Here is a 23,041-nt window from a genome sequence, read left to right as displayed (position 1 = left end):
AATACTAAACTGCCAACATTACTGCATGAAATAAATATTTTGGTTTGGTTGTTGTCAGAGCTGTAGAGTAAATACAGAAACCTGGAGATTCTTGTTCTCCTACAAAAACTCTTCACACACCTTGGATCTGGCTGAACCAAGGTGTGTGCACGACAGAGAATAGTCATGGTAAAAGTAAAGTAAATTCTAAGATTTTCGGATGTAATAAAAATGATCTGGTCCTTATGCACTTGATTGATTGATCCTCACCAAGTGTGAGCACCTCTATAAAAACAGAGGTTTTGGCAGTTGGGCAGTAGAAAACGACTAAACAAGTATGGCTTGTTGAGAAATCACCTTCCTGTTTAAAACGCATGCCTCCATGCCTTAGGTCTGCTAAGGATCTGAAAATGCTAGAAGACTCTGAACAATATCCTTTAGATTTGGGCCATAATGCACAGCACCGTGTGCATACACATGCATATCAGCACAAAAACCCATCATATGTCAAACACAGTGGTGGAGGGGTCATGATTGTGGCTTGTTTTGCAACTATAGGGGCTACAGGAGCCGGGTACCTTGCAGTTGTGCAGTTATCCGTCAACTCGTCTGTGTACCAAAGTATTCTGGAGTCAAACGTGAGACCATCTGTCCATGAGATAAAGCTTGCCTAAAACTGGATCATGCAACAGGACAATGATATATATATAACTAGGGATGGGTACCGGTATCGGTTCTGACAAACTGTAGTAACCAGATCGAAAAACAGCGCACATTTCGGTGCTTTTTTTTTTTCCTGAGCTGTGATACACTTTAGATTCTAGCCAATCATTTTACGTTTCCGAGGATAGTAGGCGGGGCCAGGTACGTACATTCTTTTAGAGCAGAGCTACAGATTAAAAATGCCCAAGGCGAAGCGGTCAAAAGTCTGGCTGTACTTCACAACAAAATATGCAAACTCAGCAGCCTGCAACAAGTGCTTTAAGCTGATACTGTGATACTGTCAAAGGAGGTAACACCTCAAATCCGATGAAACACCTGGCGACGCATAGCGTTTTTTTTTAAAAGCCGAGAAATGCGCCGTATTTGATAGCTTGCTGCGAGACCTCACACCGTGCACATCTACTGCGGGTGTGGTGCCTGTTATCGGACCTGGAGTTAGCAACATCCCCCAAGAACCTGAAGAGGAGAGTCCTGGCCCCTAGCCCTGCCAGTGTAGCAGAAATGATGAGGATGATGATGCAGCAGCAGCCGTTCTTCTCTGCGTGAGCAGCTTAATGTTGTTCGTGTGTAATTTACGTTGAGTAGGCTAACCACGTTATTACAGTAATGCATGTAAGGTGAACTAGCAAACACCATCATAGCTACATGCGGCTGTCTTCTTGTTTGATGGCAGATACTCCCTTCACCCTGGCCAAAAAGCCTAAAATGACCAAAGAAAAAGTGGAAAACAGTTAAACATGAGAGGTTTTTGGACAAAGTTTGTGTTTTTTCCATTGTTTAAGCACTGCTTCCAGCCAAGAGTGATACCATATATGCCCCATAGCTGCAGAAAAGGCTAACATTGTTATCTTTTTACAAAAAAACAGCTGAACATGAGAGGTTTTTGGACCAATTTTGTGTTCTCCATTCTTTAAGCACCGGTTTGAGCACCGTTTAAGCACCGGCACCGTTTCAAAAGTATCGGTTTGGCACCGGTATAGGATAAAACCTAAACGATACCCATCCCTATATATAACAATTTTTATTTTTTAAATATCAAAACTTAGAATTTCAAATCATGTTTTCTAATGCACTAAATTGACCTAATTTTAAAATCTTGTAAGGATCAAAAGTGATCCTTACATCTCAAAACGACAGAGGATGTACAGTAATGTACATTAATTTTTTTTATTTTTGTTTTTATCATGGCTTTATAATGAGGAGACCTGGCACTGAAAAAAAAATCTGAAAAGAAATCTATGGAAAGAGTTTATTTTTAACATGACTTTATCTGCACTGGAAAGGTTTTACTCCCTCTGAAAAATAATGTGGGCCATGAAGTCCAAGCCTCAAACCTACAGTACTTATAGTAATCTTTGGGATCTTTATAGAGAGCCTATTTTTGTAGCACTCTAAGTGTTTTACTCCACTTACACATCTATTAAAAATAATAGATACGAGCATAAGTAAAGGTGATATAAGTAGGGATCACTCTTATGTATCTGATGAGATCAAGTGAAATCTGATCGAACAACTACAACATCTGGCTATTTCCTGCCCTCCAGATGTAAACAGAGGATAACAAAAAGCTAATGAAAGTCACATTGATGAAATTTATACAAAGTATTCAAGGTAAATGTAAATAGGTGGTTTAACTTTAGAGAGAGCCAGCCTAGCTGTCAAACTATGTTGATGACTTTTTGCCTCTTAGTCCAAAAATCAGTCCCCTCTATAAGGTAACACCAAAACATGAAACAAAGCAGGAAACAAAATGATCTCAGAGGTTTTCCACACTTTTCTGCAGAACATCTCATCTTTTTTTTAAAGTTGCAGCATTCTTTCTGTGTGCCATCTGGGTATCCCTACGCTCCTGCATGAATGTATCATAGAGATGTCTGTAGACACAGACCTGTTTACACACTGGTGCATGGTGCTCATCCGTGACGGCCGAAGCGACACCACAGCACACGGCAGCAGCGGTGACTTCACTTTTGGTGTTCTGCAGTGAGTAAGAACAGCAGCGAGTATAAGCTGCCTGTTCGATTGTGCTTGTAGTGCCAACTTTCATGCTATAAATGTCCTAAATAATAGAGTTTATTGTTTATTCTTTATATCAAGAAAGTGATTTTTGGCAAATTTTGACTTGTGAAACTACTAAATTCACCTGTAAAAACACACAAGCTTGAGTATATTGCAAAAGTGTTTTTTAAGGAGCACAGAAAATGAAAAAGTCGGGATGTCATGGATCTACATCAGCATCGATGTACAGCAGGACATTTTTTATCATTTAATTTCTAATTATTTTTGATTCCATCTTATTTGAATGAAACCACAAGGTCATGCCTTCCATCATCCATTCATTTGACTCCGAGACAGTCTTAATCACACATTTTCTCTGCTTTGGCACAAGGTTACCGGACAGAGAATGCACATGCAGTGTTCAAGCCAGAACCCTTTTGCTGCCGTGCCCCTACGGTGAGCACGCCGCTCTAACCGCTAAGGTAAACGCCGCACTGTAAACAAAGCTGTTTTCTTCGCCGACAATGGCAGCGTGGAAAATTAATTAACGATCTGTACTCTTTGTGAAAATCTTAACTCATTCCTAATTAGCTCCTCTCCTTGAAAACATCAAGTCAGTTAATTATGTCTGAGGGAAAATGGTCTGTTTCTGGTGTCACTTATTTATTAGTAAGCTTCAGTGCTGCGAGAGAGGAAGCGGCTGGAGCAGACAAAGTAAGACGAGAATGAAAGGGAGTCTGTGTCACGGCAGGGTTAATGAAACACTAGCCTGGGAAGATAAATAAAAAGTGAATGATTTACAAAAAAAAAAATGTACAGAAGCACACAAATACACACATGCAAACACAAAGCGTGTTTTTACTTAAGGACACAAACTCACACGCTGTAATTGTCCTGCCACTTGATTACAACACAGACACGGGAGACTTTTCCTTGAATTCTTTCTCTTCTCAACTAAGAGCCAACTTTGGACAAGCATAATTCTGCATCCATTCTTTTCTATGCATTTCTTCTAAAGGTCACAAGTCACTGCTGCTACTTTTCATATTATGATAACCTTGAGCATCGCATTGTATTTGCACAGGCACACAGTTAAGTGACTCACACATAGAATCATACCTTATAAGCTATAAAGTTAAAAATGATATGCCAAATTCCTGCAGAATTATGACACCTTATACCCCCAGAAGTCAAAGTTTTAGTAATCAGCATTCTTGTTTAGAGTCTTATCTAATTATGTTAAAGAAATTTGGTTAATTGTCTACACATAAGTTTTAGAGTTGTGTGTCACAATGTCTAACAGAGTCTCATATATGCTGTTTTTTAAGAAAAAAAAATTTCTTTGCAAGGAGAAGTACTGGCGTTCAAAAAATGAACCCTTTTCCCATCAGCTTATAGAATCTGAACACTAACACATGAACTTTATAGTTACAATAGTGCCATTCAGGAAACTCCAGGGTTAAATTCTTGGCAAGACGTTTTAAGAATGAACAAGAATTGAATTTGTGTCTTAAGTTTTGTGGCAACAAGATAAATATCACTGGAGTGAGAGCTTTGGATTTGAAAATCTGTCGATAAGGATAATGTAATAAGATCCAAAGCACCAGAAGACGTACTCTGTACTAAAAAAGCAAAAGGCAAAAACTACTGAAATCTGGCCAACGTGCCCTTCAGGGTATTCTCGTTGTAAAGCATTGAACTGCACCCACCACCCTCGAATACTGTTTGATCTTTAGGTCATAGTCGGAAAACAAGCTCTCATTGTCAATGACGATTCTCAACATGACGGTCAATTGGGCACGGAGGTAAATTTTTGCTGTGTTAACATGGAGAATGTGCACGTGCATGTGGTCTGAATGGGAGTTTAAGGCTTGAGACAACTCTGATTAGGTTAGCGGATGACATCCCTGAGACGAAGCAGGAGAAAACAGCAACTCTCTGCCCACAGTATTTTCAAATCTGACAGATGTGACAGGTCAAACTAGAGGCTGATTTCTAGTCTCATCATAAAAGACAGTAAAATACTTTTAAATATTAAAAAACAGCATAAATCTAACACTTTTAGACTCTAAGCTTTGTTTGTATCCCCAGGAGCTGACTTTACCTCTTCATCCCTTTCTCCCGCCTCTTCCATCACAATCTCTCCCCTCAGTTGTTATCTCTCTCTCTCTCTCGTTCTTCTTCATTCTTCCCCCCCCCCTACTTTTTCCCCCTGCTCAAAGCTGTCAGGATGTTGCCTCCTTGGGTATGAGGCTGAATGGGGGGATTTGGCACCGTTTCCCTCTCCTTGCTCGCTTCAGCCGTTTTTAAGAGCACATGTTTATGCACCAAATCTCTGCACTTTGTGTTTCTCCACGTCAAGGCACAAGCTCAGCCCCAGATTGATGCGGCCTGGCAGCCCCCTGTGTACTTGCTCTAAGCGAAGAAGGGGGACGACAGAGAGAACAGAAGAAAAGAGAGAAAAATCTAGAGTGAAGAGGAAATGATTTTCTGATTTTCTACACAGGCTTTGTGGTCCTGGAAGGCTGTTTAAATGTGTGTTTTTAAGTCCATTGGTGAGAACAAGAAGAGAAGAGACTGTGCTATCCACTGCCTGAGGGCTATGCTGAGCCTATATATATATTTAAGCCCCCCCAATGTTCCTTGCTTAACAATAACGCCTACTAGTTTTAATTTAATTCTGTCATTTTTCTTACTAAATAATCCACTTCCAATTTCTGTGTCACAGCTGGAGAAATAAATCTAATCTTATCGCATAGCAGACTGAGTGTGAGGTTTGACAGAGTTTTCTTTTTCATCAGCACTACTATGTGTGAAAAAGAACAATAAGAGACAGAAGTGTTTGAGAGTGCGCGCCGTCTGCAGAGGGACAGGTGGGCTAAGAGGACAAGCGCAAGAGCTCTGACAATATGCCAAAGTAAGACACGGGCACGGAGAGCTAAGACGACGACAGACAGATAACAGTCGCTCAGAAATCTGAAAAAAAGAGCAGCACTACTTGATTTTTCCTAGCCAGTTGGCCCATGGGCACACCAGTTGTGGTGAGCTTCCTAAACATCGTGCGGCCCAGCGGCCTCCGTAAACCAGCATGCAGTTCACACCCACACACCATCATTACCAGAGAACAGCTTTTCATACAAACTATTTACATCAGATTTTAATAATGACCAGATCTATGGCCAGTGCAGATGTGTAGTTAATCCTAAGGTGTTGAAACATTACTACAGACATGCAGAAGAAGCACAGCTACTTTGACACTTGGGTCAAAGGAAAAGATGATAAATAGCTGCTTTCTAGTTGTAGTCTGGCTTTTTATGGAGAAACCCAAAGCAGGATATGTAAAGTTACACAAACTGGTGAAGCGACTAACTGATTAGAAACTTTTGGTACTTATACCCTCCATCACCATCACTATGGAGATTCAAGTCACACAGCCTAAATCAACTTTATTTGTAAAACTTTGCTTTAATCCCATTATATATGGCACCTTCAAAAACTGTGTTTACAAAGTGCTTTGACAGCCCAGCAAAATCCTGAAGATATAAAGGAATTTAACCTCCTAGGACCTGGCGTCCACATATGTGGACATCACATTTTGGGTTATTTAGACTAAAATACTCAATTTTGCTCTACATGGGCCTGATATCCACTTACAAGTGCATTATACTGCTACTGTTCTATCAAAATTTTAAACAAATATCCTCTTATTTTTCTTAAAAACAAAAATAAGGTTGAAAAAAAAAATCTGGTAATTCTTTGTTTTTACATTCATCGGGCCCCAATATGCCCAAATATCAAAGAGAAATTAAAAATGCATGCCGTGGAAGAGTTCGGGTCTTAGGAGGTTAAAACTGCAAGAAAAAAAAATCTCAGCAAAAAAAAAAAAAAGAAAAGAAAAGAAAGAAAGATTCAAATAAGGTGAAATTAGAAACATAAAAAGGGCAAAGACACAAGATTTCAAATGCACCAAAACAAAAAGATTAGATGTGAAGACATCCTTAAATTTTAGTTGTGGATTTCTAAGAGTTAAAAATACTGCAGTGCTGTCTCCCTGGTAGCTGTTCTACAATTTCCTGAGAAATCAGTGTAACACTACTTTTGACAACTCAGAAAATTGGAGAACCTGGAAAATAGAGGCAAACTTTAATCTTGAAAAACAAGAAAAAAACTAAATGTGGAATATACCTTCAGGAAGAGCACCCCTGTCTAAACACACAGCTGTTCTGGTCATGTACAGAACTAAAATTGATAGAGAGTATCAAGACAGGCATTTGGGCCCAGAAACAGCAGCATGGAAACTTCTCAACAACAGCAGCTAACATTAGCCAACATTGATCAGCTAGCTTTTCCCTGCAGTAATGGTAAGCACCAGCACGACCGTTGGACTTATCTGTATGGGCAACAATAAACAGTACAATTACAACATGAATGCATGATCGTTAAAATTAAAAATGCATCATAGCTACTTGCTTCTCTCGTCTCTGTACCGTGTAAGTATAAGAGCTTAGTTTCTATTCTTAGCAATAATGTGTGCTACCTTTAAGCCATATCATCGATTTCCTTTACACATATTTCATTGCTCACTTTAACTCATCCTGAAAAGTATGGAAGCTGAAGCTTAAATGGTAAAAATAAAGGGTCTTACGTTTGTTTCATCCAAATAATACTGCAAGCTATACATGGGATATTATAGGCTATTATTACCATGCGCTCACATGTCACTTCATGTAATCTCAACATGCAGTGTGCCGTGCCGTTTTTATTTTCTAATGTCTGCCGTGGCAACCCCAACACCTTTTACTACAACCTCCCACCCCCACCCTCAAGTCCTTCTTTTCAAACTGTGGGAACACACTGGCACACAGATGGTTAAGCCCATCCTTGTGATGAGTGGGAAGGGTGTGTGTGGTGGGGGGCTTGCTGCAGATGGCACAGAGGGCATCGCCAATCAGCCTACATACACACACATACGCACCTACACAGGGAAATAAAGGGAGAAGAGGAACAAGGTAAAGACATATGGGGAAGAGTTAGAAAGATAGGGATGCATGTATAGATGAAGGTGGGTGTGTGAGTCCTGTGTCCCCGGGCATGCAGTGTACTGTGTACGTGCGATGGCTGCCGTTAATGTAGCGTGGCACACAAAGCCCTGGCATCTCGCTGGCACCTCTGCCCACGCCGTGCCACACTGAGAGGCACGGTGAGGCCTGCCAGAGGGGCTGGCAAGGCCGTGTATGTCTCTGACTTTGTGTACGCATATGCATGTGTTCATTTGCTTGGTGATTGGTTCGGTGTACCTTCTAAATATGTGTAACAAAGCACAATATGTATATACCATGCTGCTTTTGAAGGTGTGTGTCTAAGTATGCATATATTGTGACCCAGCCAAATACCACACACACACACGCACGCACACACACATACACCGGTACCCCTCTCATTAGGAAGACCCTACCCTGTGTCTCTAATGGCTAAGCCTTTGATATGCAATGACGACTAATTCCCTCCTGTGTTCCACTCTCCGCAGACAGCGCAGTCATTAGACCACGGACATGGACACACACATACACACACAGTTGTGTTTGAGTGGGAATCTAATCATTTAACCCGTCCAGAGGTTCTGATTCTCATCTGTCTTTACCTTATCTTCTGAATTGTCTACCGGGGGACTCACTCCCCTCACTTGTAATGTAAATAGAACAATATTTACATAAAAACATTTGAATTTATCATTAAAAACAGCTCTTCTTGATGTGGAATGCGTCTTTCTGCTCTTTAAGGCAATAAGGTGAAGCCTAATTTGCTCGTTGGACTGTTTGTCTTGTATGCATAAGTTATTCTGCCATCAATCTCACACTGTAATGAGGAGGAAAAATCCGAACATTTAAATGTGCCTACTTTCTAAAATAGAGTATGCATTCTACACTGCAGTGCAAACAACTAGCTTTCTTTTTAAACAAAGTTATTTGTAGCATTAAACTCAATTGGCTGGTGTGGAACATCCAAATGAGCTTCACAGCACCTTTAAGGAAAAAAAACAATCATATTTTTAAATGTTTTTGTCAAAGCAATTTCTTTGTTTTTTAAAGATGCTGTAAAAGTAGTGCCCCTCTCTTTTAGTGCATCCTGATCTTAATGGTGTAGCTAGCAAACTGATGGACTTTATTTACTTCTCCATTTACTCCTGTCTCTAGATCTTTGGTTTGTGACTGTTTATGTCTCAGTGAAACAAAACTAAAACTAGGACGCCAACCTCCTTGCAACTAGGAAAAGTCATATACTGAATTATTTTGCCTTTAGAGACTGACTGCAAATAGTTCCAGTGACCAACTCCCACAGGTTGAATGTGCAACATCATTGACAATCGCACATGTCATCTGCAAACAATCGTGATCCAACTCAGTCTGGCTGCAACCAGTCTCAGACAAGATTGGTGGAAACTGATGAATAATCACTGCCAAATTCACAAACACAGACACGCCAACACGTTGCAATTTATCTGAGTCAGTATGCACCAATTCATCTGCTACGTGTCTCTTTTCAATAGGGTGCACTGGTTGGCAGCTGGTTTTATTCTGGTTATATTCCTATACAAATGCAAAAACAAGATTGGCCTGCAGCAACTGTGTTACTATTTGTGGAGGAATTTCTGGATTTCTCTCTGAAATCTATGAGGTTCTGACTCTGATTTCACAGGTAACTATTGTATTATCACAAATCCCCAACATAACCCCATTCAAACACAAACTGATAGCAGACTGACCGTGTTAATGCTGTTCTATCACCCTCTTGGCATCTTGAAGACGGACAGCCGACTGCTAGTGGTGCAGACCTGCTCCCTGACTTTGAGGCAACCATTTCAAAGGAGTTGTTCCTTATAGAGGGTCAACCGCCTGACATGTCTTTATCTTACACTAGTGAAGACTTGCTACCTCCTCACTAATTTGAGCCTTTTAGCATGCATACACCTGAAGACCACATGTAAGTGCCAGCCTAAAAAGGAAGCAGAGAGTTTTGGTTTAAGTTATAGAAAATAAAGAAAGAGCGGTGAAGTTATGGTCACTGATCTCTTTGTTTGAAATGACAAAGACCTGCAACACAGGTCACATTTGAGTACAGGGTAGTCATGGGGACAAAAACGAAGGTTTTTAGTCATCAGTAGCAAACCTGAGTGTGTGTGCCCATTGTTCTAATAATGCTTCTAATAATACTTTTCTGCACGTCCCAAATAAAACACGATTTCAAACTAAAATGGGGTCAGGAACATTTCCAAAAGTCTCCATTTTAGGAGTCCTAAAATGCCAGGGCAGTGAGAACACTTGGCAAAAGAAAAGGTCGCGTGTCATCTATTGCTGTGGGCCATTATTTATTTCTATCTGCCTGTAAAATGATTTAACACTGTTGCCAATTTTGCTTAACTTTGTATTCATTTAAGCTTTAGATTGCCACTAATCTAATCTTATCAATAACACACTCAAGTATTGTACAGGTGATTAAAATAGAAGCAGCAGATGCTAAGACATCATTCAATTTGCTGTTCAGGCTGGATCGAGTGCCAGACACACTGGATCCCACATACCTCTACAAACAAACTAAATACCCTCCTTTAAAGTTACTAATATATTCACACCACTATTGCTACCTGATGAGCGTTTTCCCCCTCATTTCATAGTCTCTCCACCATCTCTCTCACTCACTCTACAGTGTTTCCTGTTTTTAATATATCTGCAATCCTCACTTAACCATAACCATCACCCTGATCTCTTTGCCCTCTCCGTCTCGTTTCTCTTTTGTTTAATCCTTCCCTAATCCAGCCCTTTTCTCCACTCTTTTCTTTTCCCTTCCCTCCCACCCCTACTCAACCCAGTCCTGTTATCGCTTTATTACCGTGTCCTCAGTTCATTCTGTAGCTATTAACGTGGTGAACAGCTTCACCCTTGCTGATTCCAGCCAGCTAATACAGGTTACACACACTCGAGCTCAGCTGGCTGTGTTGGCACACTACCCTGCTCCTGCCGTCTCTCATCCCGGCATTATAAACCCCACCTAATCAGCCTCAGCGACACATCACGTGTGTCATTGATTTTTAATTAACAATCTGAATTTGAACAACGGATCAGCTTTTAGAGAACTGTTGAATAACTGGTGTACAAACTATACAACATCAGGAAGTTGTGGTGCACCTGAGAGGACAGTGTAAGCGTTGAGTAGCGACACTGAGTCAGAGAAGGGGCTGCGAGGACATACTTAGCAGAGGCCAAGGAACGATTTTGATACTGACAACAGGCTTGGAAATGTGACTATTAAAGTCTGTCACTAGCGATGGTTGCCACAGTTACATTTTATCGCTACTGCGTCAGTAGGTGAGGGTAAGAAGCCAAGGCTCTGGTCAACTGTGGAACAGTGCTCTGTGATGGATTGGGCTTGAACCGATTCTCGATGACAAAAGGTGATAACAGGATTTACCAAATGCTGAGGCGGAGCCAGAGCAGGAGAGGAAGTCATTTATTGACATCTGATTGGCCAGCATCTGTGCCAGTCTAAATTTCATTGGTTGTAACTGATTGCACATCTTGTATTCAGAAGCTCAAAAGGACAAACGTGATTTACGTTGTATGATTTCTCCTATCAACCTCAATCTTTAAGTCAGAGAAAATTATCGAAACCACAGACAAAATCCGTTTTGTTTACTCATTTGCTTTAGTTCAGTTCAATTCAGTTGAATTCAATTCAGCGTTTTTAATCTCTCACAATAGACACCAACCCCTCAAGGTGCAAAAACCCTGTAATATTTGATAACACCAGATAACCCCAGCAATCAGTCATCTTCCCTATGAGCACAACTGGCAAAGGAGGGAAGAGAGAACGGCATTTTAACAGGAAGAATGATTCAGCAGAGCTATGTCAGGGAGAAGGAGCCATCTGGGTGAAGGGAACGAGAAGTGAAGAGAATAAAGGACAGCAAAGAGTGACGAGGACAAATCAAATTATGAGAGAGAGTCAATAACATGCAGCAGTGGTATATCAATACATGGGGAGTGAAAAAGAGGTGAGCGCTGTGGGTAGCAGGGGAAGTCCCCAGCCTACTGAAGTATAACTAAGGGACGATTCAGGGTCACATAATCTTAAAAATAAAAGCTGATCCTTTTTAGAATCGCGGGAGCGATGACCCGATCCAAGATGTCAGACAAAGAAGCAAGAACTGGTGGTCAGTAAACAGCTCTTACTTTCCTTTGCAAGCTGCACAGTGCAGACATTTATGTTGAATAATGAATTGAAATATATCAGTTTGCTCCTTGAATTTGGCAATCAGATGATGGTAAAAGCGCAATCTGCTTGGAATGCGAATACTCCTCCAAATGTTGTACGATGTGTTAAAGGCAGTATAGCTTTCTTTTTCATTTTGTTTTTATTTTATCTTTTCCTATAATGAATGAGAAATAACATAACGTATATTTTTCCGGTGTTTAGCAGCAGGCATTGACATAAAGTAGGTATGAGACAGGCAAAATGACGTTGTGTCACTTACAACAAATACAACAAAATGTTGTATTTAATGGTTAGCTTCAATTTGTCTCCTTAACATTCCGTATCAATGACTTTCATCAGCCCAGTGCAGTGTTATATGTAGGTGATTTTATAGGTTTATAAGCATTAAAGCTCTTTAAGTTAGGCCAAAGTTCTTCCCACCAGACGAGCAAAGGCGTATTCCTACCCTTAAAGATCATTAGAGTCAACACAGGCATAGAGGTTGCAGATTCACCTGTCCTGGTCGACTTTCACTGTCTGCTTTCCCACTGACAAATCATGTAGTCCGCTAAATCAGCCTTATCCATGCTGCTGGAACATCCAGCAGAGACACAGTAGAGACAGAGAGGATAGCTCTCAGTAAGCACTGACACAAAAGCTGGTTAATACTATTGTTCATGACACAGTGGCGTTTGGCACCGAGGCAGCATGTGTTTGTGTGTTCATATATGTACATACAATTCCTTATGTCAACACACGTGTGTGTGTGTGCTTGCGTGTACGTGCATGTATCCGCATGTGCGTATCCACAATACCGGGCTGCAGTTAAGTGAGTAAATGCATTAAAAGGGCTGTTGCGGAGCCCTGCTCGCTCATTGCCCGAGATAATGAGGACGTTTTCTGTCTTCAGTTCAATCAGCACTCCCGGCTCTGTGAGACGGGAGAGCCTAGCAGATGCACGGCACGTAGCAGATGTGTGCTATTGGAGTGACATCTGAAAGTAAAACTCTAGAGCCTTTTTACGACATTGTGTGCTGCTGTTTAGATGCCCGCGATTTGCTGGCACCGAGCGATGGTGACAACAGCAACTCAGGGAACAAGCAAAGGCGCAAAAGAAAGAGGAGAGAGAAAAGGAAAAAGGCAAGGAGAAAAAGGGAGGAAATCTTTGGCAAGGGCCTCGTCTTTGAAGTGATTTGGAGAGAGATGACATACAAAATTAGAGAGTAGCATTTCGCCCTCTCCACTTTGACTACACATTAAACGCAACAGGGAGAAATTTTTCCCCACAAAGATAAATGGCGCAGGGGTGCGCCGCGGTCCCTAAACAACAAAGATTACCTTGTCTGCTCGCTTTCAGAATCTGTTAGGATTTCAAGCCGTTTGATTAAAGTTTTGTTGGGTTTGTTTCTGATTCAGGTACATATAACTTTCCAACTATTCAGTTCCAACTTTTCAAAAGCCAACTGGGGAAAAAAAATTACTCTTTTTCTCTTCAATCATCTCTCAGCCAATCAAAAACAGATCCTTGGCCAAAAACACTTAAGAGGAAAAAATATATACAAAGTGTTTGTCGCATACAAAAGGCAAGAAATCTGAAAGAATAAATGGCGAGGATTTATAGAGGGACTTCTTTCATTGTATACTATAGAAAAGGGAGATGGTTTAATTGGACCAATAGTGTCTCTCTGGCTCTGAGTAACATGATAAGTAGCTGCTATGTTCAGATCCTATATGTCTGTTCATCTATATATGGCGGTGTATCAGAGTCATACGGTTTCCTTATTCTTTACTAACAAACAACTGCTATTTACTATTCATTGTGGTATAAATTTCACAAGGGTCGAATCAACAGGACAACTTCAGCCATAATTACTTAGAAACAAGATGCTTAAGTAGGCTGTTTCGTACCACACCACGCAACACTTGCCTCTGTTCAGAGTTATTAAAAACAGTGAAAATTGCGTGAAAACAGAATATGTGAATAATGACGGCGGCGTTAATAAAACAAAAGCACGTGGAAGATTTAAATAAGCATCTGGAGTCGAGCAGAAGCAGCCATATACCACGCGTGAGTCACACAGAACGATCCTATTCTTCTGTGAAGAACAACGAGGTGCCCTAATTTAGTTGTCAATTAAGCAAAAAAGGAAACTTTTCAAAGCTCTGCAAAACTATTTTACCCCCGATTCCCACAAAAGGAGACAAAATGTATTCAAAAATATATTCACCATAAAGATAAAGATCCAATTTAGACGGTGTGTAGGTGAATGTTAAACAGATTAGTGGGCACACTTGGTGAACATAAGAGCATTCTTCATTCACACGAACACACACACACATATTTATTTGTGCCTTTGAAAATGATGCATTGTGTGAACATATATTGTATAGTGCGAGGCCGATCTAGAGGGAGTTTTATTGTTGTGCCCACGGGAGCAGATGTCACTGGCACTAACTCAATACTTTCTCTCATTCTGTCTCTGTTTGCTCTCATGCTGCGCTCCTCTCTCCCTCTCTCTCCATCTCGGGGTGTGTTTTTCTATCCGTCTCCCTTTTTTTGCTTGGACCAGATGGAGAGATGCTCTGCTCCAAACCTTTCTCACTCAGGATCACAATGCTCTCAGTCATGTGATCCGGTCTGCTATTTCCTGCCTCTCTCTCTCTCTCTCTGTCGCTTTCTCTTTCTATCCATAAGCGCTCGTTCTTCTCCTTCTTTCTCAGTATCCTCTCCCCCCTGACAAAGCCTGACAAAGGCCTTTCATTTCTTCTAGCCTGCTTGTCCTCTGTGTGTTTGTACTGTACCAAAGTAGTCTCCCTCCCTCATTGTATTCTCTCTCTCTCTTTGCAAAGAAGGTGTCTAGGGGCTGCAGGGGCCCTGCTCTGAGACAAGGGGCCTGCCTCGGCTCAGCGAGGGAGGTGGCAGGGGTGGGAAGGGGTCTGTGTGGTGAGTGAGAGAACGAGGGGAAGAAGAAAGAGCAAAAGCGACAGAGTATATTATTTCATTAAGTGCTTTGGAGCTCGGCAGGGATTGGGGAGTAAAACCTTGCAGCTCTGTGTGTGACAAGGGCGCGACCTCCCGCAACCTGGGAACTCAATCCACACACATTGCGCCGCTTTCATCTGATACTGGGGGTGTGTGAGAGCTCTCAGTCACTGGTGCTGGCTGGCTCGCTGAGGGTGCTAAGCTTTTTAGTCAGGGCCTGCTGAACGGAGGAAAGGTGGCGAGAATGACGGAGGGAAGGGACGCGAGAGGAGGAGGAAAGGAGGGAAGGTAAAGTGACTAGAGTAGGGAGGGTAGGTAAGGAGAGGACAGGGGGGGTTTGCCTGAGCCCCGGTAAGACAGAATTGGGCATTGTCGCCGAGCAGAGTAGAGCCGAGCTAGCCCATTCTGTTGATCTGAGCAGGATCCCGGAGAAAACAAAACTGCATTGTTCCCCGCAGATGGAAGCCAGTGTCTCCTGGGTAACAGCATTAATCTCCCCTTTTCTCCTGCTTCCTCTCTTGTCGGGGCCATAATCGGTGGGCTCCTTTCAGCAGCCGAGCCAGCCTCAAAGCCCAGGCTCCTAACTAGCCTCCTAATTAGCTGCAATTACAATGAAGACAACATGATGAGATAATAGAAATTTGCAAAATAATGACATACCACGGGAAAATATTCCTCCTCCCCAAGCACCATTTTTTTCCCTCCGGGAGAGGCACAATGGAGAGCCGGGGCCCTTTTCTGAAAGCGGGGAGCTCAGAAAAAATGGTGGCGCATTATGTGGCATAGAACCCTATTGTCTGCCTTCTGGTTGCTTCAATCAACAGGCCATTGTCTGGCTGCTTAAATCAAAATGACTCAAATACGGGCTCCGTAATGATGCCCTCTCAGCACCGCATACTGAACACAGAGACAGATTGAGGGAGAGAGGAGAGGAGAGGAGAGGAGCTCACCATGCAATGTAATGCAGGGCAAAATAATTAAGATGAGGTAAGAAAAGGGCCCGATCATCAAATATCCCAAAGTGTTGAAAATCAGGTGGGAACAACAGAGAGCAAGGAAACCAGCAATGGGACTGCTATTGACATTACACAGTAGTTTTCATCTGGACTTGTTACACATTAAATATTTCTGAGTACAACACGTCACAACTTCATGAAATCGAACGTGACAGCGAGTGAAGCAGTAGGAAAAAGGTGGAAAGACAGAAGCGGAATAGCAGGATAGAGGGAGGAGGAAGATGATAGAGGGAAGGAGGAGACTGAGGTAGACAGCAGGTGGTAGTCATGCACAGAGGAACATTTTTAACAACTCTGATCGGTAACGAAGGACAGAGTTACTTTTCTATTAAAACACTTTACTGAGAAGAAGAAAACCGATGGCATGTTTACTCTTTGCTTTTCTATATGCTTTGTTATAGCTGCTGTGAATACTATCCGTCCTTTTGTTGGTTGTTTTTCAATATAACTAACATTAAAGTGTTAATAACTTGTGTAAATTAGATATAAATACATATTAAGGAGCTAGGATTTTTAATGGAATACAGTGACCATCACTCCTGTGTTCCAGTGGCCATGCTATTGTAACAGATTGTTGTGTTGGAATAGCTTCTGTTGGTCACAGAACAAATAGTGTGGCTAGGTTTGTCCATCATAATGGGTTTAATGATAGTCTTAAAATATCCCATAAAAAGATCTCTTCTATCCAAAATTCCAAAAACAGACTGACCGTAATAAGAACAGGAAGAGAGACAGAACTTTCTCTGCTCCCTTTCAGTTTATTTTCATTCCCGTCCTTTTACTTGACAAAATTCAGACGTTTTTGGTTTGTCTGGAATAATAATTCAAGCATAAAAATACTGGCATGAACCAGTGTCGTGTCTTCACGTGACAGATATGTTATATGTCAAGGAAAAACTATACTTTAAACTGTATCTTTGTTCTCAGTTTTTTGGTTGAATATATGGAACTTTCAAAGATATAAAATAAAATAGCATTTCTGTACCAACAAGGCTGGCCTTTCAGTTAATCCAACTGTTGTTTGCTGAAGCCTCATCATAAACGACCTCAATGGAAGGGAAACAGGGAGAAAATACTGAGGCATGCCAAATTACACAAGAACTGGACTGAGCGATGAATCAATTTAAAAGGAGCTCTGTCATGGTTTGGGGCTGCATTTCAGCCATTGGTGTTATGGATGTTATCACTGGTCATATTTTGATCAACCACGCAACACCATCTGAAAAGCAGTTAAAGCATAGGTGGAAAGATAAACACAGGCCTCTCCGGTGCTCGGGCTTCAACAATATTGAAGAAGTGTGGGATCATCTTGATAGAGAATGGAACAAACATCCAAAGAAGAGCTGTCCTTCAAGAAGCCTGGAGAACTATTCCTGAAGACTACTTAAAGAAACTACACGACAGTTCCTCAAGAGAGTTCAGGCACTTTGGAAGAATAAAGGTTCAAGCTCTTTACAACAGTACAGATTCTGTTTTGGCCTTGCATCCTGTATTTCCATGTGTGTTTGCACATGTTTTAATAAACCACTGCAACTAATTACTCATTTCAAGAAATGAGGGACAGATCAAGACTTTTGCACAGTATTATACCCTAAAACTCTCTAGGTTGGAAAAAAAAAAACACCTGACAAGTCCTCAGCTGGCACTTCTATTAAACAGTACATGCAAAACACCAGACACAACACTCAAGAGGAGACTACTGAAGGCTGGCCTTCTACACAGGGTTGTTAAGAAAAGGCCATATGTGACCTGACCAAGAACAGGACAAGATTAGAATGAGCAAAAGCACACTGGAGCGAGAAATATCGAAAGATGAAGGAGAGTGAGTGTGAGCCCAAAGTCTGAGGATTGGTACTGGATAAAACAAAGATTATCACAATGCCATGACGTGCTGCTTGAGTGGAGTGAGTTTCCTCTAACCACAGGATAATTACCCAAAAGACAGCTTCAAACTCTGTAGGAACTATTTAGAAGAGTAGTTTGTACAGTTTGCTCTGAGAACAGTGAAGTTCAAGGAAGTATAAAAACCCCCAACTTTGGTATTTTCTTTGGATCAAATATATTTTCTTTTCTCCTGAAGTATTATTTTTAGCAAATAATTAACACGAGAGGCGACTTTCTTTCTCACCTGTCTTCAGGCTCGGCGTTCTTCATAGCTCTCGACTTCTAGCAGGTTTGTGGGTCTGAAGCAGTCTGTCTGACACACAAACACACAGCAAGACTGACATATTGACAGACAGATAGGCAGAAAAACATGCAGACAGACAGAGAGACAACAGACATATGGACAGACAGACAGGCAGATGGACAGAAGGGCAAAGGTTAATATGCAGGAGAAGGGCTGAGAGTGTGTGAATCTGTGCATGAATGTTGGGTGTGCATGTGTGTCATGACAGCTGGAAGCTTGTGTTGTGAAGCTGAACACCTGAGACTGGCACAAACACAAACACACATCCGCACTACGACAGTAGCACATAATTTTCTTTTTCGTTTTTTTCCCATTAAATGTGATGTTAATTAATCCTGGTCTCTTGTAGTTTTAATCCCTGTGGCTTCTTCACTGGATACCAGATAATGCCATCACTACCTTTTGCCCTCACAGACCACAACCAGACAAAGAATTTAAATGTATTTACAGTGCCTATTATAAAGTGTTACCCAGCTGAGATGTACATGAACCAAACATGTTAATTGTAATCTCATGTGACTGATCTGCACCATTTAAAGTAAAATGTTCTTTCACAATTCCTTATAGTAAAGTGGACCGGAATTTATATAGCCTTATCTAGTTTAGGCTTAGTACTCAAGGTGCTTTTGCACAGCAAAACCCCGACTGTCATTCAGACAGCTAGAGTGATTAAACGATTAGCAGTTAGTGATGCAGTTAAAAACTTCAGGGTAATCCCATTGAAAGATGCTGGTATTAATCTGCCGGGTGTAGGAGGTCACAGGCAGAGGTGCAGCAACCTTAAAAAGCAGAAGCTTCGTTACCTCTTCCTAAACACAGAGGAGTCCCGTTGAGTAATTAGCTTGTGTCAGATAAGTTGACAAGCTCGTTAACACGCCACATCATCCGATACTGCCGCCTTTGTTTGTGTAGGCTTCTGAGAGGAAGTTAGCAGTCTAATTAGCATAATTACAACTGCTGATTTATATGGGTGTAATTAGCAAGCAGATTTCTGCATGTTGTGGTCTGATGGAGATACGCTGCTGCGAAGGAAGAAGCTGGAGACCAGATTCCCTTACGCTTTGCAGTATGCCAGAGTCATGTACACACAGTTCTTTTAGTCCTCCACACACATATATGGATAAATACATGTAGTACAAAGATGGTTAAAAATAAATACATATATGTCTAAACTGTACATACACACCAGTCACTTCCCTCTAAATATTTTCAGAATAATAGCAGCAGGAGAACATTGAAACTTTTTGCCTCCATTAAAGGTGAATAAATCTAGACAAGCCTCATCTAACAAACTGTTTTCGGAACCTCTACTTAAAGCATACCAGTTTGGTTTTTTTGATACCAGATTACATGGTCTGAATCCCCGTTAGGAGATTTAAAGATTCTTCAAAATAAATTTCACGCGCCTAATAAAGAAGCACTTTGAGTGGAGGCACTGAGAGAACAAGAATGGAGGAACAAAACAGAGGCATGATCCGTCTGACAACTTGGCCTTAATTGCACCAGACGTTCACAGTAGGACAGTGAATTAGTGCAGTTACCTCTCATCACTACTGTAAAAGCCCGGGGTCGGTAGATTACTGTACCACACTCACATACAGCATAGACGTGCTAATACACACAGTGCCGGGTGCTGTCTGGTGATCTTAGCAGTTTTCTAGGTGACATGGGGTGAAATTGGGGTCAAAATGAATCTCAGTGCCAAACCAGTTAACACAACAATGTGGACACTGGGAGTGTCCTGGTGGGGCACCATGCTAAGACTTATTTTGTCTGCCTGGCATGGCAGAGGACAAACCTCTTATTTAATCATCAAGGATTCTCTCATGAGCCAGAAAGGTGTTACTCTATTGGAAAAGGGTAAAGTGTAAAGACAAAATGATGCATTTTAAAGCAGTGTGTGTATCAACTAAACTCAGACATGGGTGGACAGTTAGTTACTTCACTCCTACAGAAGAAGGACAAAAATGTTAAAAACTAAGAATTTTCTAGCATATAAGAGCAATAATGCCGGAATCATCAGATGCTTCTTTTTTTGTCATGTAATAATGAATTGAAGATTTTAAGAAATAACAATATATAACAAGTTAATGTGACAAAACAATATCACAGTATAAAAACTAAAAATCTTGTTATAAACTAGAAAGTAAGTCACAGGAGCCCAAAAATTCTGAGGATTATGAAAAATGACCTGAAACATGTTTTTGCTGGTTTGTCAGGATAAATTCAGTCGCTATTTGACTTACAAGCGAATCATTTCATCTTTATTAAATCTGTGGAACAACATCTATCTCATGTGACCCTATGAAGGGTTCCCAGCCCTCACAATCGCGAACTATTGCCCTCTAAGATTCATTACAAATCATAATTAGAGGGGTTTTTTTTCATTTAAATTGATGTCTTTAGCCTCTTATTATTAAGATTAAGATTAAGATTATGCAGCATGATTTAATCTCAAATATTGACAAACAGAATTAGCAAATAAGAGGATCCTGATTCCAGGTAAGTTCACAGTCACACGCTGTAAATGTCATCGAGATGACAGTGTGCATCAGTTTAAGTCCTGGCATGTATTTACACATGCACAGATTTCCTTTTAGCCCGTGTTCGTGCCCTGGCCACACGCACAGACACACACAAGCAGGGACCAGTATAAAGGCCTGATTGATTTCCTCACACACACACACAAACCAATGGATTGGGATGTGTGCATTTGTCACTGAACATGCGTGCATGTAAGTTGTGGATTGACTGTATTAATTAATGCAGTGCAGATGAGTCCCCTCTGAGCTGTCTAATTAGACATTAGCATGGAGATGTAATTACCTGAGAGGGCTCAACACGTTTCACTTAACTACTCTCCCTCCTGCATGGCACACTGAGCAGGTAGGGCTCAGGCTGACTGGTTTGTGCGTGAAAACGCCGATGTACTGTACTGAATGTGTGAATTTGGCTGCATTTTAAATGGAGTTTTTATGCTCTTTCAGATGCAGATGGTAGCAGTAGATTGCAAAGACCTAATTGATCTGCTCCTAAAAACAAGCTCCCCTTGTCCATCCCTCTGTCCCCTACTCTTTGTCAATCATTCTTTCTTTTTCTTCCATCTGTGATACACTGTAGCAGGTCATCCTTTTTTCCTTCCCCTCTCTTGAGTAGAAGTGCATTAGGCTTCTCTACTGAGCGACATAGGTTCGATTCTTGATCAATATCCACCACTCTACTGGCAGAAGAAAAATAAAAGGTCCCTCTCTGCTCTTCAGTCTCAAAAAGCCTCCCTTCCTCTTGGAGGAGAGAAAGAGAGCCCAGATCTGTGAGATCTGTTTGCCAGCGTCACCATAGCAACCATCACTGCCAACCTTGACACTGGAGTTGCATTGTCTGGGACCCTGACATTAGATAAATAAATTACACAAACCTTTGCTCAAACATCAGATAAATACATACAAAAAAAATGCAAAAATCAACAAATTTCTACGGTCTTTGATCAAGATAATCCAAAAATGAATGCATAAGCATGACGCACGATTTTATATGCATGTACAAACACAAAATCATCCACAACCAAACACACACACACACACACTAAAATTTGCCATCCTCTTTGATAAAAACAGACTGTTAGGCTGAGCTCAGAGGAGACTGTCAATACAAGACAACAGATTGTGAGAACCCCATGAACTCCAATACAGCCTGCAACACACCTCTTAGAGCACCAGGAAGAAATCTATGGGCTGCTGCAAGCATTGTCTTCTTATCTGTAGATGGTTCTGTCCTGTTTCCTATGAGGATCAATAGCATTAGCATGTCTGACAGAGAAAGAGAAAGACAGCCAGAAAAAAACAAAGATAAGAAGAAAAACATGCTACAGCCGACTGCTGCTCTTTGTCCAGAGTCCAAAAGTCTTTTAAAAAGATGGTTAAAAAAAATATACGTTTTTCTTTTAAATGGGATGAACCAGCATTAAAAGCAAACTGATTCTGGTACAGTGTTTAGTTAAGGGAAAATAAGATTTTTTTAAACTAACCCGATGAGACTAACGGGACTGACACAACTACAATAATGAAAGCAATGTCCAATAGCCAAAAAAGCAAGTATAGTAGTATGGACATCACCCAGTTTTGTGAAAGATGGAGACAGTAACACACTGTATCTAAATGAGAGTATTACATCTGAAATAATTAAAAAGATTACTCATTTAACTTAAACAGTTAAAGCTATCAAAGACACCAAGAGCACACAAGTTAGCTCACGGCTCTAAACAGCTGTGGTGACACGGATGTGCTGCACATCATGAACAATAAGCAGCAATACAACTTGCTGGCATGGCTACAGCTAATGACAATTCAGATGACACAGCTACGGGCGGTACTACAGAAGAAGCGACAATTGATGTAGTTTTATAAATAAATCAGTTCAAATTCGGACGGAAAAAAACAAAACTGTGACAAAGTCGGGCAATACATTGAATAAGTCACAGCAAATTTCTGTTAATTATTACCAAGGTGAGACTATGAACCAACAATCGCAGAAGTTTCTACAGAGCTGAATTTCAAGTTCTTGCTTAGCTGCTGACTTTATCTGTTTACAGTAGATGCTAGCTCCTACGGAGGAGCCTATCCAAGCTGCCGCTGAATAAGAAGCCGGCCACGAGACACCTATGATCAAATTCAGGGTCACCAGTTAGCCTAACGTGCATGCATCTTTAGACATGCAAACTCGACACAGCAGGATCCAAGAGAGTCGGCTCGCTCAGACCCTCTTGCTCAAGATTGTTTGAGGGTGCTAACTACTGCAGCACCACGCTGCTTGCCATTAAACCACATTATAATATAATGAGCTGAAAAATGTTAAAGAGCTCAGCAAATCCTAGAGATAATAAATAAGCATGTGGTCCAGTCTTGATGC

General features: G+C 41.1%; 1 protein-coding gene across 2 annotated transcripts in view; it reads right to left on the bottom strand.

Moving 5' to 3' along the window:
• Positions 1–23,041, bottom strand: part of sox5 (SRY-box transcription factor 5) — a 247,819-nt gene that overhangs the window by 96,589 nt on the left and 128,189 nt on the right. The window contains exon 4 of one of the 2 annotated variants that reach the window (XM_040035586.1): positions 18,077–18,169. The exons of the other annotated variant lie outside the window; for it this stretch is intronic. Within the exon in view, the coding sequence (XP_039891520.1) occupies positions 18,077–18,102 (26 nt within the window). The 5' untranslated portion in view covers positions 18,103–18,169. The remainder of the gene's footprint in view (positions 1–18,076; positions 18,170–23,041) is intronic. 2 annotated transcript variants of the gene reach the window in all.

This window comes from Simochromis diagramma, unplaced genomic scaffold (assembly GCF_900408965.1).
Source record: "Simochromis diagramma unplaced genomic scaffold, fSimDia1.1 OVJJ01000816.1, whole genome shotgun sequence".
NCBI classification, from domain to species: Eukaryota; Metazoa; Chordata; class Actinopteri; order Cichliformes; family Cichlidae; genus Simochromis; species Simochromis diagramma.
Note: the sequence above shows the minus strand (reverse complement) of the source record. Positions and strands in the feature narration are given on the sequence as shown.